At 38.4% G+C, this 15,479-nt stretch overlaps 1 protein-coding gene across 6 annotated transcripts; it reads right to left on the bottom strand.

Moving 5' to 3' along the window:
* Nucleotides 1-1,698: 1,698 nt before the first annotated feature.
* On the bottom strand, nt 1,699-7,448 carry LOC131308223 (uncharacterized). 6 transcript variants are annotated; one of them, XR_009194387.1, is made up of 3 exons: nt 2,743-3,097; nt 2,545-2,648; nt 1,699-2,034 (listed from the first exon to the last, which is right to left on the bottom strand). XR_009194387.1 is itself a non-coding variant. In XM_058335078.1 (3 exons), exons 2-3 carry the CDS (start codon nt 2,836-2,838, stop codon nt 1,833-1,835), a joined length of 315 nt encoding a protein of 104 aa, XP_058191061.1. In that variant the 5' UTR covers nt 2,839-2,900; nt 7,209-7,448; the 3' UTR covers nt 1,699-1,832. The 6 variants fall into 6 exon arrangements, 4 of the variants coding, with proteins under 4 accessions (XP_058191061.1, XP_058191063.1, XP_058191062.1 ...); XM_058335078.1 differs by lacking the exon at nt 2,545-2,648 and adding an exon at nt 7,209-7,448 and having other exon boundaries at nt 1,699-2,051; nt 2,743-2,900; XM_058335080.1 differs by lacking the exon at nt 2,545-2,648 and adding an exon at nt 7,209-7,448 and having other exon boundaries at nt 1,699-2,051; nt 2,743-2,867.
* Nucleotides 7,449-15,479: the final 8,031 nt, after the last annotated feature.

The following is a 15,479-nucleotide window of genomic DNA, read 5'->3' as shown; positions in this document are numbered from 1 at the left end:
AAAAATACAAATACCAATTCTACCCATTTACTAATATTGTCACCTATTCATAATTCATTAACACCAACTCACGTCCAACGTAACAAACATATAAGTAATAAATAACAAATACACATTCAAATTCATTAATAATCCATGGGATTGAAACATCTAACAAAAAAATTAGCAACATCCCAACATCATATTACTTCATGTCCACAATCTACATTCACAAAGCACAACTATGATAAAGAAAAAAAAATTCTTCAACCATGGAACTATAGTATTGCATCTGCCAAACTTTGCTGAGAGTCCCTGACACCCTAAGAATCATATGCAAAAAAGAAATTAGTTTAAACTGATGGAGAAGAAATAATAGAAAAAAAGTTAACAGAATAAAGGAAGCCTTCAGTGAGGACAACGGAGATATCAACAGGCGCGCCTAGCAGGCAGGAAACAAATGAAAATGGCAAATATTAATAGGATAAACAAGGAATAGTTTCTATTTCCTCGACTTCTCAATGCGAACACACACCTGAGAGTAGCATTACACAATAAACCATCACTTTCCAAGCATCTTGTAACTTATTGCTACATCAGCAGATGCTTCGTCACATCCCACATAAGTGAACTCAGCCTAACTCCTCGGAAAATCACAACTTTCTAATAACTCTGGGAAGGAACTTACACATTTGGCAAGAACTTGTAAACAAGAAACATGGGTACTAGCAGTATCAACTACTACCTATTTGTAACCTGGGCATTCCAACATAGGGTACTAGCCGAAAAGTAGTTTCGATTCAAGAAAGTTGTGGCAAACAAGCTAACATAAATTGCAGAAAGAAAAAAATAAATAAAGCTGGTCTTATAAGCTTTTCAAAAATCCAAGTCTATGCTATCATAACAAGGCTACTTACCATGTTGGTCTCCACCGAAGAGACATCCACATTAGTCCTTTGATTTCATTCAAAAATGCTGGAGGCTAGGAATCTATTAAAAACATACATAAACTGGAAAAACACATAAGCTATGAAACTATAATGAGAGAATGCAATGTGTTGTGAAAACTAAATCAAACCAAGAGACACCAACAATGAAAGTTAGTAAGCAAGCAATTTTGATTCCCCACTGCACTAAGATTTTGACTAAATTTTCTTTGAGTTGCTAATTGACAAAAGATAAGCATCTTTGCTGTCACACATCATGAGATCATCTAAAGCCACAATGCTACCACTAACACAACATTCTCATTTACTGGTCCAACTGGAGGAGGGTAGAGTTGCCTATAGCACATGATTGGATAAGTGTTCACGTATCTATGAACCCAAAGAGGGAAAAGAGAAAACACCAAAAACTTGCCTCAGCATAACATCTAGATTAATGTTTGTAAGGGTTTGAACATCACCATCATTCTTGTCATTCCAACCTGAAAAAGCAAATCACAATGCTACAGTTAATAAAAGTAATGATAAAAAAAAGTTAATAAAAGTAGATGCTTTTCTTACGAAATTTGTTCAAAAACATCATTTCAAGATCTTAAAGGTCTTCTGGTACCACAAAGCTGATATTTTGATCGTTGTTTTCAAGTGGAGTGAACTCAGCGAGACAAATAATACAAACTTCTCACAGTTGTTTTTGCATATGTTGAGAATTTACAGTTCTAGATTGTTTCCTTTTTTTACACGTGGAGTGAACTCATAAGTGGAGTGAACTCAGATAGCTGGTCCTTCTAATGTCACAGTACTCTCAAAATATATGCGGATGACCATTGAAATTTTATCTCACCCTAAAATTAGTGACCAACAACTAATGCTACTACTGGCAGTTTCCTTCTTAGAACATCTTCAAGTCATTTATGAAACCATTTCCACATTAGACGAGCCATACCAAGGTGGAAGGTTTAGAAAAGAGAATAAGAGACGGCCTAATGTTATCTCTAGGAATGTTACACACACCTGTTGCTTACAGTAGTTGTCCCGACACCCATATTTTATTAGACCAACAACATCCAAATCAGCTAAAGTTGCCGCCGTTGCACGATACATTGCGCTCCTCCTGTTAGGTGCCAAACCCTGATAAAGATCAGTACAACCAAACTAAAAATTTTGAACTACAAACGCGAGTGCATCATCAATGAACAAAGACCAGGCACGTCAAAGAAGCAATTCCAATTAGAAATCAGAGCATATAACAACAAAGTTAAACAAATCACATACTTCAAAGCAGCCTATATAGATCCAAAAGATGAAATGTGCTAAATTTGCTTTGGGTAAACAAACCGATGTTATCAAAACACGGTATTGGGCAAGAAAATAAAGGTTAGAAACACAATCCAAAATACGAAACTATAAAGTTTGCATGATCCAAGAGTGCTTTATACACTTAGAACATTTGTTTAAGCTTTTAAAAAGTTGTACGACCGTATAATTCATAACTTAGTTCAATTTTTTTTATAGTAAGTGATTAAAAAAACTTATAACATGACTTATAAGCGATAACGAATGGACTATGTTCAAATTCACAAATCTATAATACCACATAAGACTATATAAACTTTCTGCTTACCTATGAATGTGAATGTTGTTTCACGAATTGTGCAACCTTTTGTTCATTTTTTGCTTTAGTGGTTTGGACCCTTTTTCTTTTGGTGTACCTTATTATTTCTCTTTCTGTAAACCATGAAAATTATCAAATCACATACTTCGTAGAAACATACGTATAACCCATCCTAAAAAAAACAGACATAGAATCTCAGAAACAAACCTGCCATTTTGCAGTGCCTAAAGCAGTCTGGAGCTCCCTACAAAGTTCAACCGACTTCTCTCCGATATTAGCCCTTTTCTCTTCTCTCTTTCCCATGTCCTTTACGCTGATTCCATTATATCCACCTAAGTTAGGTAGATAAACTTCAAATCTTGCACCTGTGTTACTTTGAGAATACACAGAAGGAGGGGGGAAACCATGTGGAATCGAAAAAGGAGAGGCAAATACAAAACAGAGTAAGATATTAGCCCCAGATTTAACAACATAACCAAAAATCCCTAAATCTGTCCAATCCCACAAACCCTAACTCAACCCATATCCCGTTCCCCTTCCCCTCCTCTAACCCGATCCCCACCCTCCGAACCCAACCGCGGTTGAAGGCAACGACCCAGCTGTAACGACCCTGAATTTTGGTCAGTAAAAATTTCGTTAAAAATTTGAATTTTATTTTAATTACTTATTTTCTCTTGAATGGCTATATGACTTCTTGTTTATTTTCGTCGTAATTAGATTTTGGTCGTTAGTTAACTCTCGACTAGAAACCCTACGTGACCAATTTAGTTAGTTTCCAACCGACTCGTTGGAGGAACCGAGCAACCAACTCACCTAGTTACTAGATGAACCTTTTGAACCTTTTGAAACTTTTGAACCTTTTGCCTTTACCCATTGGTCCATAATGGTTAGGGTAATTTTTGTCCATTGGATAATAAACTTTTTATTATAAAAGTACATGTAGTCTTTCAAAATCTTATTTTAAAATAAATGGTACTTGTACTCTTTTGTCCAATGGTTATTAACCGCAAGGGAGATTATTATCCATTGGGTAATAACCGCTAGGGAAGTTAGTAACCCTTGGGTAATAGAGTTTTTTGACCAAATAAAGTACCGATGTGACTAGGGAACCTTCCAATAAAGTTGATTTGACTAGTCAACCTTTTCAAACCCTAGGAATTACTTATTAATTTCCTTTTATTAATTTGGTTTTATTCTTTGTCCTTTGGACGATAAATGTTAGGGGAACTATTATCCATTGGATAATAGAAACCCAATTCTTTATATTAAAAGGATTTTTGAAAGATTTGACAAGTACTTTGATCTTTTAAAGAAATGACATTTATAATTATTTTGAAAAGTACTTTTGATTATAAAAGTACCCAAGTAACCTTGGACCATTGGACAATAACCATTAGGGTAATCTTTACCCATTGGACAAAAGCCTTTCCTTTATTTTATTTGGTAAGTACATATATATATATATATATATATATATATATATATAAACATGTGTAATAATAAAAAGGACATGTAGTCTTTTTCAAAGACTTAGTTTAATATTTAAAGTACTCTTACCTTATTATCCTTTGGTTATTAACCGTTAGGGATTTTATTATCCATTGGGTAATAGCCTTATTCTTTCAACCAAGTACATGAATCTATTAAACTAGTCTTTTTCTTAAAACCCATGTGATGAAGTATTTTTATTTTATTATAAAAGTACTTAGTAGCCTTTAAAGCCTAAGATTTTCTTAAGTACCCTTTTATTATTTTATTGGGGTTTTGTACCCAATTGGATTTGTTTAATGGGAGGTGTGATCTACCTAGATTACAAAGTACCCTAGTTTATTTATTTAAAGGGGCATGTGCCTAATTGGATTTCTTTAATAGGTATTTGATTTTGGAAATCTTGTACTTTGTACCTTTCTTATTCTTTCTTGCATATATATGTATATATGTGTGTGTGTACTTGAGAGAGAGAGAGAGAGAGAGAGAGAGAGAGAGAGAGAGAGAGAGAATGCCGAGAGAGAGAGAGGGAGAGAGAGAGAGACCCGAGAGAGAGAGAGAGGAGGAAGGAGAGAGGAAGGTTGGTTGTACCATGCTTGATCTTTCCTTGATCTTTGTTCATCCTTGGAGAATCTTTCCCCTAACCAAACTTAACTCCCCATTGTACTTCTAGGATTGTTTAGTACCCAAATCTTGTACCATTGTCCCTTTCTTCCAACAAATCTCCCAAAGATCAAATCCAAGGACTAAACCTAGCCTTGCAAGCTACCTTATTAGGCCTAAGTCTATTTTGCCAAATGACAACCTATGATGGACCTTTATGACACAAGCCTAGCCTTTATTAGCCTTAGACCTTGACTACAAGCTAAACCTAGATTATAATTACCTAGATTCACCTAAAAAGCCTAAGATCTTAGCTGATTACATAGCCTTACACCTAATATTTGGATTGGACAAGGCATGGCTTGACATGTGAAGTGATTTGATGACTTAATGGAGCAAATCCATGGAGGATTTAGAGAGAGAGAGGGCCGGCCATAGAGAGAGGGGGAGAGCCAAGATTTTTGCTTATAAATAGCACCCCATGTTTCTCATTCAACTCACACCTTCACCTAGCAACTTCTCTCTCTAGAAAAATTGTGTTCTTTCTTTGTTCTTTCTTTTGTTCTTCATGTTCTTGAGTGGTTCTTGAGTTCTTCAAGAAACTCATCCTAGGCCGCCACTAAACCGCCACCCGACCACCCTTCGATCCATAAAGTAGAGTAGTGTTAGTCAAGTAGAAGTTTCGAGAGAAACCTTTCTCTTTCGAAGCTACCGGAGACCACCGTAGGAAGTTACTCCGCTCGACCACCGACGTACCTTCCGTAGCCGACTAACCCTCCGTAGCCGACTACCGCCAAAAAGTAAGGTAGAGTCCCGTGTCCACTAACTCAAAGTATAACGTTGTTATTTTGAACCGCTAATTATATGTAGTTCATCCTTACGTACTTATCGTTTGTTTAGAAGTATTTGTATTTTGATCTTTAAAGATGATTATGAGTATGCATATATGAATTGCTTGTATTACTTGTGGTGTGATAAAGCATAAGTGATTTCACTCCAAAGACGTCCGTACATGTGGCGTTGTGCTTTGAATAAAGCATAAGTGATACACTCCAAAGGCGTCCGTACATGTGGCGTTATGCTATAAGTAGTGATTGAGCGTGATAAGTAATATAGAATTGGATGATCTTGTTAGAATAGTTCATGCTTATTATTGTCCTACCGCGGAGTCTTTGCATGTAACGAGACACGAGAATCGAGAAAGTAGAAACATGACACCTAGGGTGTGGTTAATGAAAGGAAATATTTTTCGAGGAAGAAAATATTTTGAAAGTACATAATGACCGATTTTTGGGTGGCATTATGTGAGTTGTGTGCGTGTGTAAAAGAAACATTTGAAAAGGGTGATGTGTTTTGAAACCGCAATGTGGCCGGACTTGGTAGCCCATTGTGTGTATGGAAACCCACGATGTGGCCGGACGTGGTAGCCCATCGTGTGGATTGTGAAAACCGCAACGTGGCCGGACTTGGTAGCCCGTTGTGTGTATGAAAACTCGTAATGTGGCCGGACTTGGTAGCCCATTGCGTGGATTGTGAAAACCACAATGTGGCCGGACTTGGTAGCCCATTGTGAAGATTGCCAATGCGGCCGGACGTGGTAGCCTCATTGGTAATATGGCTTGGTTATCCGCGGAGAGGAGCCAAGCAAGTTTTGTGTTCCAATGGGAACCCGGCGCGGCAGAACCATTGTGAGGATACTTGGGAACCCGGCGCGGCGGAACCAAGGTTGGGTGTGTAGCTTGGTTATCCGTGGTATGGAGCCAATGCAAATAGTTTTGTGTGCCAATAGGAACCCGGCGCGGCGGAACCATTGTGAGGATACTTGGGAACCCGGCGCGGCGGAACCAAGGTTGGGTGTGTAGCTTGGTTATCCGCGGTACGGAGCCAATGCAAATGATTTTGAAAGTGTGTGGCTTGGTTATCCGCGGTACGGAGCCAATGCAAAAAAATAATTTTTGAAAGGTTGTTTTGTAAGTGAAATTGTTGACACAGTCTACGATGAGTCGCGTAGGAGAAACCCGAAAATCTTGGACACCAACGATAGATGATTAATGAATGTGGATGTGTCATTGATTAACTGTGTATATACTTATCATGTGGAAATTGATGTTGTATTATAGCTTTGTTTATAAGTTATGGGTTAGCGGGTATGGGATTTTTCCTGCTGAGCTTTCGTAGCTCACGGTGTTGCCTTTTTGGTGACCCTGACATATTATATTGGTGGCGACGCCAGTATAATGTGTCAGATTTCGTAGATGAACAAGGTATGATGTACCCCTTGAAGGCTTTTGGAGCTGAGGAACTGGCTAGGATGGAGAAGAAGGAGGAGATGTAGTTAGGAACCTTAGAACCCCCTTCATTTGTGTAAAATATTGAACTCTTGTGAGAGTATTTGTTGTAATAAGAGCCAGACTCCATTTGATGTTATCAATAAAATGTCCTTTTAACGTACCCAAAATTTGGGGCGTTACACCAGCGACCCCAACTCCTTCGCATAAATACTAGAGAGAGATACAGATACAGAGAGAGAGAGAGAGAGAGAGAGAAAGAGAGAAAGAGAGAGAGAGAGAGAGAGAGAGTACCAAGAGGAGGGAGCCGCAGATCGAGAAGAGGCGAATGGACGAAGAGGGAACCCTGATCGAGAGTAGATCGCTTGTTCTTTTTGTTCCACTTGGGAGTCTTTAGATATAGAAAAGGAGAATAAGTGTAATTTTATCGTGGAGCTCTCCGCTCTGCTACAGTAGTTTTTGGACCTTTATCGGGGTTTTGCACAAATGCCGGTAATCTAGTGCTTGGTAAGCCCATTTTTCTTGTAGTGCTTAGAGTTGGCTGGATGCTTTGTAGGGGTATGATGAGATTCATGTAGCATTCAGAACTATTAGAAAAAGGAAATGGTTCCCAGCACTGGGGACTTGATAGCGCTGGGGTGGTGGCTGCACTGCCTAGCGTTGGGACAGTGATGTCTAGCACTGGGACAGTGATGTCCAGCGCTGGTCATGCCTTGAAATATGGCTCAGGTTATGGGATACACGAAGTCATTGATCAAGCCTTCAGATTTATGGTTTTATTTCGTATCATCATTGGAGATCTAAGGTAATTCAAGGAGTCTCAAATTGGGGTGTCTACAATATTCATTTGTTATTGTTTGGCATAAATGCATAATTGATATATTCAGGTGCGATACTTGAGTGAAGGCCTTTATTGGCGTTTGCTAGTAAGACTAGAAATGGAAACTCATTACATGATAAATAGCGATATGAGACAAATGGTGGGTGTGTGTGTTTGTGTGGGTGTGGGTGCGAGAAAGTTTTGGGTTTACTTCAGTCAAAACATCATTTCTCTTATTGCATTGTTTTGAAAAAAATGTTTATTTAATACTTTGAGTTGTTATACATTGACGGGGGGTTATATTGGTAACTACAAGTTGGATTTCTAATGGGAAATTGATGAAAAGGGATTCGATAGAAAATAACTTGAGGTTTTGGAACGAATGGCGAGTGCGTGTGAGTTCTTTGGTCTTAAACTAGTTGTGGTGGTGCTTCTTGGTCCTGTTTTGCTTCAAATGGCATCATTCATGTTAAAAAATTATTTGCACTTGTCATCTCATATGCATTTAGAGATAGTGGAGATTTTTCTACTAGGCAAGTGTAGTCTCAATCCTTCCATTTTCTGGTACAAATCAAGGTCAGTGGCATGGAGTGATTGGCGTGCAAGCTTAGACCTTCTTTTAAGAGCTTACGTAGGAGAGTTACCTTATCATCTGTGGGTACGTCGACCTGGGATCTGGATTGTGCACTAGCACTAGCGATTCCTTTTTCTTCGGTGTTCTTCTAAGCAGCGCACGACACATCTGTAGTGTCGTTGGGCTCTGACTTTCAGGAACAAAAAGGATGCTAAATAGGGCAGGTCACTATGCCTACCATGAATAGGAAATACATAAAACAACATAAATCTGTATCCACAAAGTGGCGCTCACCCTAATTAAGCTGGCGTATATTGCGGCGTATACGTGAATTAGGCATTTTGTGCCACTGTACAGCTACAGATTCAGGAAGCTACTAGGGTTTCCGGCCTAACCCGAAAATACCATCCTTAGAGGTTACATAGCGACGGTGAGGTGGTGTGGGCACACACCCCAAAAATTGAACACGATAAGCGGGTGCACCCCTTTCTAAAGTGAGGCAAAACGTTTAATTCAGAGTCGCCACTTGGGTTTGAAGGTCCGCCACCCAAGGAATCAAACTTGAAACGTATGCCACGTTGCTTGATTTGAAAAGTCATGAAGACTGGTCTGTCGTCACCTTGATATCTTAGGTTTAAGAGCCAGGTTACGAGAGGGGAAGGATTTTACGGCACCCCTCTCACCCAATTCGGAGTTTGGTCTCTACTCGGGCATTTGTAAAACGTTTGTGATTCTCTCATTAATCAATTTTTAGCCGGTTAGGGCGGGGGAACAGTTTAAGGGGGTTAAAAATGTAACAAGTTTACAGGATGTGACAGATGGCATGCTCGCTTATTAAAACAGTTAGTATAGGATGAAAACAGACTCATGTGGGAGTTTTAAATAAAATGGGAAGCACCGTTTTGGAGTGTCGTACGTAGGAAGAAATCAGCATACATTGATCAAAGTCATTGTATACTAATCCAACCTGCGCGCGCTACACGATGACCTGCACGTGCCAATAGGTTTAAACCCCCAGTTCTTATTTTTAACACTCTGGGCTCTAGAAGGACTAGTGCACACCCAAGACAAACCAATTAGTTATATGGCAGTTGATAGGCAGTTATGGACTGTTTGAAAGGGCTACAAAGCCACAAAATGAACAAAACACCCCAAAAATAGTGTGGGGATAAAAACAGAGGCCAATGCCTAGTTACCCATACAAAGGCCATCCACTGGTCGAGACTAAACCTGCACGCATGGGTAGAATATTGTTGCGCGCGGGTTTGAGCCAACAAACTAGTGCTTCGTTCTACATGTTTTTGGGTTCTGGGACATGTCCAGAAAGACCCTAGGGAAACTCCATAGCATCATGTATGAGTATTGAAATAAAACTAGCAGTTTTAACTAAGGAAAGCAGTAAACTGGTTTTTAACATGCTTGCAGTGACCTATATACAAAGGAGAACACGAACTAACAAGACCCCAGTGTTAGTAATTTATTTTAATCAACGGGTATCTGTAATCTTAAAGTGGGGAGATTAATAAGTATTTAATATCATGGAACTCGTAATATAATTGAGATAAGGACGGGAGTGCAATTATAATTATGTAGTGGGGTGAATTATAATTAGTAAAATAAGAAAGGGGGCGACTATTCGTAGCCTCGTATTTTCTCCCTTAGCCCACTACATTTCGATAAATAGTTGTTGAAAATCATACATAACATTTCAGTAAATAGCTGTTGAAAACAAGATTATATTTCGGTAACTACATGTCGAAAATATGTTTAACCTTCGGTAAACAATTGCTGAACATACATTTTCGGTAAATAGTTGTTGAAAAAAATATTATATTTCGGTAATTGTATGCTGAAAATGTATCTCAATTTCGGTAACTAACTATAATTGGAAATTTTTAATGGGCTAAGGGAGAAAATACGGGGCTGCGAATAGTCGCCCCCATAAGAAATAGAATCCTGGTGGGATTAGGTTTTCTTATTTATACTGGGAGCCCAGACTTATTACTACTTAGGTCCCTATCGTAGCCCTATATATACACGTTATGCTCTCTAGGTCAAATTGATATTTTTCTATTATTCACAAAATAGAGGCAGGCTTAGAGAGAGCAAATAGATCACGAAAGAGTCCACACTTGGTTCGTGTTCTAGACGTACAGGGAATACGATAGAAGATCGTAAGGTATGGTCGAGCAGTATTTGTGGTTTATAGCAAGGCGTGCTATAACAAGTTCAACCAGCGTTCGTGTCGCAGGGAGTTGAGGTAGAACCCTAATTCTGCCATGTAGGGTTTTACAATTTTTGTTCTATAATCTGTACGTGTCATTACTTGGTCTGGGATTCGTTTTCCCAACAGTGGTATCAGAGCAGGCTGTAATCACGCGTATGGATTAAACAGGCCATGTTGTCCGTAGGCTATAGAGGGTAGAACGTAGAACTGTGCTAACCCTTATTTTGTAGCGTTCTTACCCAGCTATTATGGTCACATGTTTTTTCTGTTGATTTTGTTTGATTGAATCCCACGATAATTTTTTCATGGTTATTGTTATTTATTGGGTACCACGATTATTTTTCGTGGTTGTAATAATTAACGTAGCATGTGTTATTTATTGGGTGCCACGATTATTTTTCGTTGTTGTAATAATTAACGTAGCATGTGAACTCCAATGGAGGCATAAGATCGACGTATGTATGTTTTTTCAATTGTAATAGCATTCGACAGTTATTCGGAGATCGAAGATGGTAGATACAGAAGATTCAAAATGTTTGGCTCGCAACAGATTTTTTTCAGATTCGTAGGGTCTGATTGCAGGACTATTTCGACCCAGTAAACGTTGGAATTAGAAAATCTGTTCTTCACAAAAGTTGTAGATATTTGAATTTCGAATCCAAACCAATTTAAATTACTTCAATTCGAGGTCGGATGAGAAAGATATGGCAAAAATACTGAAGGCTGTGCAGTTTACGCGGGAATATGTCAAATCCGAATTTTCTTGCTTAAGCACGTTTGGATTTTGGTTTTCTTACTTGATTCAAAGTATCTAAGTCTTCCACACAAGTATAGCTGAAGGATTTCAAGTTTGGAAAGATTGCTTAAGGATTTCAAATTTGGAAGGACTCCTTATTGCTTAAGGATTTCAAGTTTGGAAGGATTCTTTGTTGCTCAAGAATTGCATCTTTGACCATAATAGCTGGATTCTTTATCTTGTATTTTCTTATTATTTGTGTTTCCTTATTGTTTGCATATGTGATAGTTTACCATATTGGAACAACATGGTAATATTTGGTCTTTGACCTAGATCACGTTTTTTGCAAACTCGAAAATTTGATAACCCTCACAAATTTTTAAATAACTAAGTGGGAGAGGGAGTTTTATTTTTATAAATCTCACGGTTTCCATTACTAGTAAGTAGATGATGTAATTAATTATGTGTGATGGTTTTAGAACCTTCCCCCCCATCGGGCAAAATTAATTATGGCCTCATCGGTACAGACTTCCTTAAAGGATAGGTCTATGATAATTGTTGTGTGAATTACTTCACCACCTGAGGTAATTCATAACGGAACAATGGGTCATGGGACTAGGTAATGGTATACACTTAGCTGTAAATAATAGTATCCTCACCATCTGAGTCACTATTATTATTTATAGGACCAAAGCTATATTGGCTATTTAATTTTGTTTGGCATGGTCTAGTGTCTAGATAGTAAAATTAAAAGGTTGTGCCTATCTACACGAATGATGAAGAGTAGACAACCTTCCCATCGAGGCATGCCCTTCACGGTGTGTAGGGTTGCCAATGTTTTTCTTTTAACATGTGGTTGAGGGAACCAATATTAAAATGAAATTCAAGTTTTATTGCCCTTCATAATTTTTGTTATGTGATTCTCAGATTCAAAAATGGGCCCTTTCAATCCACTTGTCATTATTCTCAAAGAAAATAAACTTACTGGATCGAATTATATTGACTGAAAAAAGAACTTGGATATTGTGTTAACTGCTGAGGGGCATAATTTTGTGCTGTCTGAGGTGTGCCCTCCTAGACTTGATGAGAATGCCACAGAACAGAAAGCAAAATTTTATAAAAATTGGTGAGTATCACCCATGTTGAATGGACCCCGATTATGGATCATGTTCTAAAGATGATAGCTCTTTTTAATGAACTAGAGATCCTTGGAGCTGAAATTGATGGGGAAATCCAGATCGATTTCGTTCTTAACTCACTGCAGTCTAAGAGTTTTAAGTAATTTCGCTTGAACTATTATATGAACAAAATGCATTTTTCTTTGGCGAAACTTCTTAAGGAACTCCAAGCTGCTGAGGGTCATTTGGTTGTGAAGGTTTCTACTTCTAAGCTGAAAGACAAGAAGAAGCAGAACAAGTCTTAGAAAAAAGGTTGTGGAGGCAGTTCATGCACCTCAAGGTAGAGTGAAAAAACCTTTGGGCAAGTATTTTCACTACAAGCAGCAAGAACACTAGAAGAAGGAATGTCTATTCTATATCAATAAAGTGAATAATTAAGATAGATCTTTTCGCTAGTCATTGAATCATGTTTAGTGGTATTATCTACCAGTACCTGGTGTGTAGATACAGGAGTCACTAATCATGTTTGCAATTTGTTGCATGGGTTTCAAGAAACCAAAAGACTAAGTGATGGAAAGATTTATGTGCACATGGGTAATGCTACGAGAGTGGCAGCAGTTGTAGTAGGAAATGTTATTTTAAATTTTAGTAACAATAGGAGTTTAATTTTGAGAGATTATCTTTATGTTCTTATACTTAGAAGAAACTTGGTTTCAGTTTCTAAGTTGATTAAAGATGGATATTTGGTTTATTTTCGTAACTTTGTGGTTATTAAGTTAAATAAACATTTTATCTATTCTGGTTCATTGGTGGATAATCTCTACTTTATTAATCATATATTTCCTACAATGCAACTGCATAAATTGAATAACACTAATAACATGTCATGTAAGAGAAATGAGCCTTCTAAATTAAACCAAACGTATCTTTGGCACTTACGTCTTAGTCATATTAATCTGAATAGGATTTCTAGACTAATCAGGGATGGACTTTTAGGTTCATTGGAAGTTGAGGAACTTCTAGTTTGTGAATCCTGTTTAGAAGGTAAGATGACCAAAAGGCCTTTTTATCAGCAAAAGGTTGAAGAGCCAAGAGCCGTTGAAATTGGTTCATTCTGATTTGTGTGGACCCATGAATGTCTAAGCAAGAGGTGGTTTTGAGTATTTCATCATTTTGATTGATAATTACTCAATGTTTGGATACATTTATTTGATGCACCATCAGTCCGAATGCTTTGAGAAATTCAAGGGGTATAGGGCGGAAATGGAGAAGCGTCTGGGTAAATGTCTCAAGACACTGCAATCTGATTGTGGTGGCGAATACCTCTTGGGAGAGTTTAGGGACTACTTGTCAGCTGAAGGGATTACATCCCAGTTGTCAGCTACAAGTATGCCACAATAAAATGGTGTAGCAGAGAGAAGGAATAGGACTCTTATGGATATGGTCAGATTATTGATGAGTTATTCAGATTTAGCAACTTCGTTTTGGGGACATGCACTAGAAACAGTAGCGTACATTCTTAACTTGGTACCATCTAAGTCAGTACCATCTACACCCACAGAACTCTGGACTGGGTGCAAACCTAGTCTGCAGCATGTTCAGGTTTAGGGTAGTCCAGCACATGTGTTGAATGGGAACGCAGATAAATTGGAATCGAGGACAGAAGTTTGCTTGTTTATGGGGTACCCTAGAGGAACGAAAGGTGGACTGTTTTATAGTCCTACGGATAAGAAGGTCATTGTTAGCCCTAATGCCCGGTTCTTAGAAGAGGACTATGTAATAGAACACAAGCCCAGAAGCAAGATTGTTCTAAAGAAATTGAGAGGAGAGGGACCGATAAAGACTTCTTCAACACCAATGGTACAGGATGTTACACTGCAAGAAAGAGTTGTTGACACACCGATACCTCATCATAGTGGGAGGGTTGTTGTCCTACCCAATCGGTATACGTTCTTGGGAGAAACTTATGATATGATCCCTGAAGAACAACATGCTGAACCCTACAACTACAATGAGGAACTAGAAGGTAAAGATGCGGAACTTTGGCAAAAGGCTGTGAAATCTGCAACTACATAATGGAACCAGATGGATTCATAGCAAAGGGTCAAGAGCATATGTTGTCCAAGCTTAAGGAGTCAATTCATGGACTCAAGCAAGCATCTAGATCTTGGAGCATCCGTTTTGATCAAGCAATCAAGTTTTTTTTTTTGGTTTTGATCAATGTCCGGATGAGTCATGTGTGTACAAGAGGCGCAACGGAAAAGTAGTGGTGTTCCTGGTACTATATGTAGATGATATTCTGCTAATTGAAAATGATGTGGGAATGTTGTCTTCGGTAAAAGTGTGACTATCTAGCCAGTTCGATATGAAAGACTTGAGAGAAGCCGATCACATCCTTGGGATTAAATTTATGTGAGATCGCAAGTATAGGATGTTGGGCTTATCATAAGCTACTTATATCGATGAGATCCTTGCTCGTTTTAGCATGCAGAATTCCAAGAAAGGGATCCTCTCTTTTTAGACATGGAATCAATTTATCCAAGGATCAATGTCGTAAGCACCTGAGGAGATGGAGAAGATGAAGGTAGTTCCTTATGCCTTGGCAGTAGGAAGCCTCATGTATGCTATGATGTGTACTAGACCTGATATTTGCTTTGCCGTTGGCATAGTTAGTAGATTTCAGTCTAATCTAGGGCAAGAGAATTGGACTGCAATGAAAAATATACTCGGCAAGAGCATTGGACTGCAATGAAAAATATACTCAAATATTTGAAAAGAACTAGAGATCATATGTTTGTGTTCCAATCACAGAGTCTAGTACCTTATGGGTACACAGACTTGGATTTTATGTCAGATAAGGATTCGAGAAGTATACGTCGAGATCTGTGTTTACCTAGAAGGTAGGGCCATAAGTTGGAGGAGTATCAAGCAATCGTGTATTGATTGATTCCACCATGGAGGCCGAGTAAGTGGTAGCTTCTTAAGCAGCCAAAGAGGCCGCTTGGCTTAGAAACTTCTTGATGGATCTAGAAGTGATTCCTTTATACAATTAGCTATTACATCTATTGTGACAATAGTGGTGGAATTGCT

The sequence above is a fragment of the Rhododendron vialii genome, chromosome 11a (genome assembly GCF_030253575.1).
Source record: "Rhododendron vialii isolate Sample 1 chromosome 11a, ASM3025357v1".
In the NCBI taxonomy this organism is placed as follows: Eukaryota; Viridiplantae; Streptophyta; class Magnoliopsida; order Ericales; family Ericaceae; genus Rhododendron; species Rhododendron vialii.
This window is presented reverse-complemented; position numbering and strand designations above follow the sequence as displayed.

What these genes read in the sequence shown, in the direction of transcription:
- LOC131308223 (XM_058335078.1), bottom strand. Translation starts at nt 2,838, where the DNA reads ATGGGAAAGAGAGAAGAGAAAAGGGCTAATATCGGAGAGAAGTCGGTT. An exon ending in TAGGCACTGCAAAATGGCAG is followed by an intron (nt 2,052 to 2,742) that starts GTTTGTTTCTGA and finishes GATCTTTATCAG; the next exon opens with GGTTTGGCACCTAACAGGAG.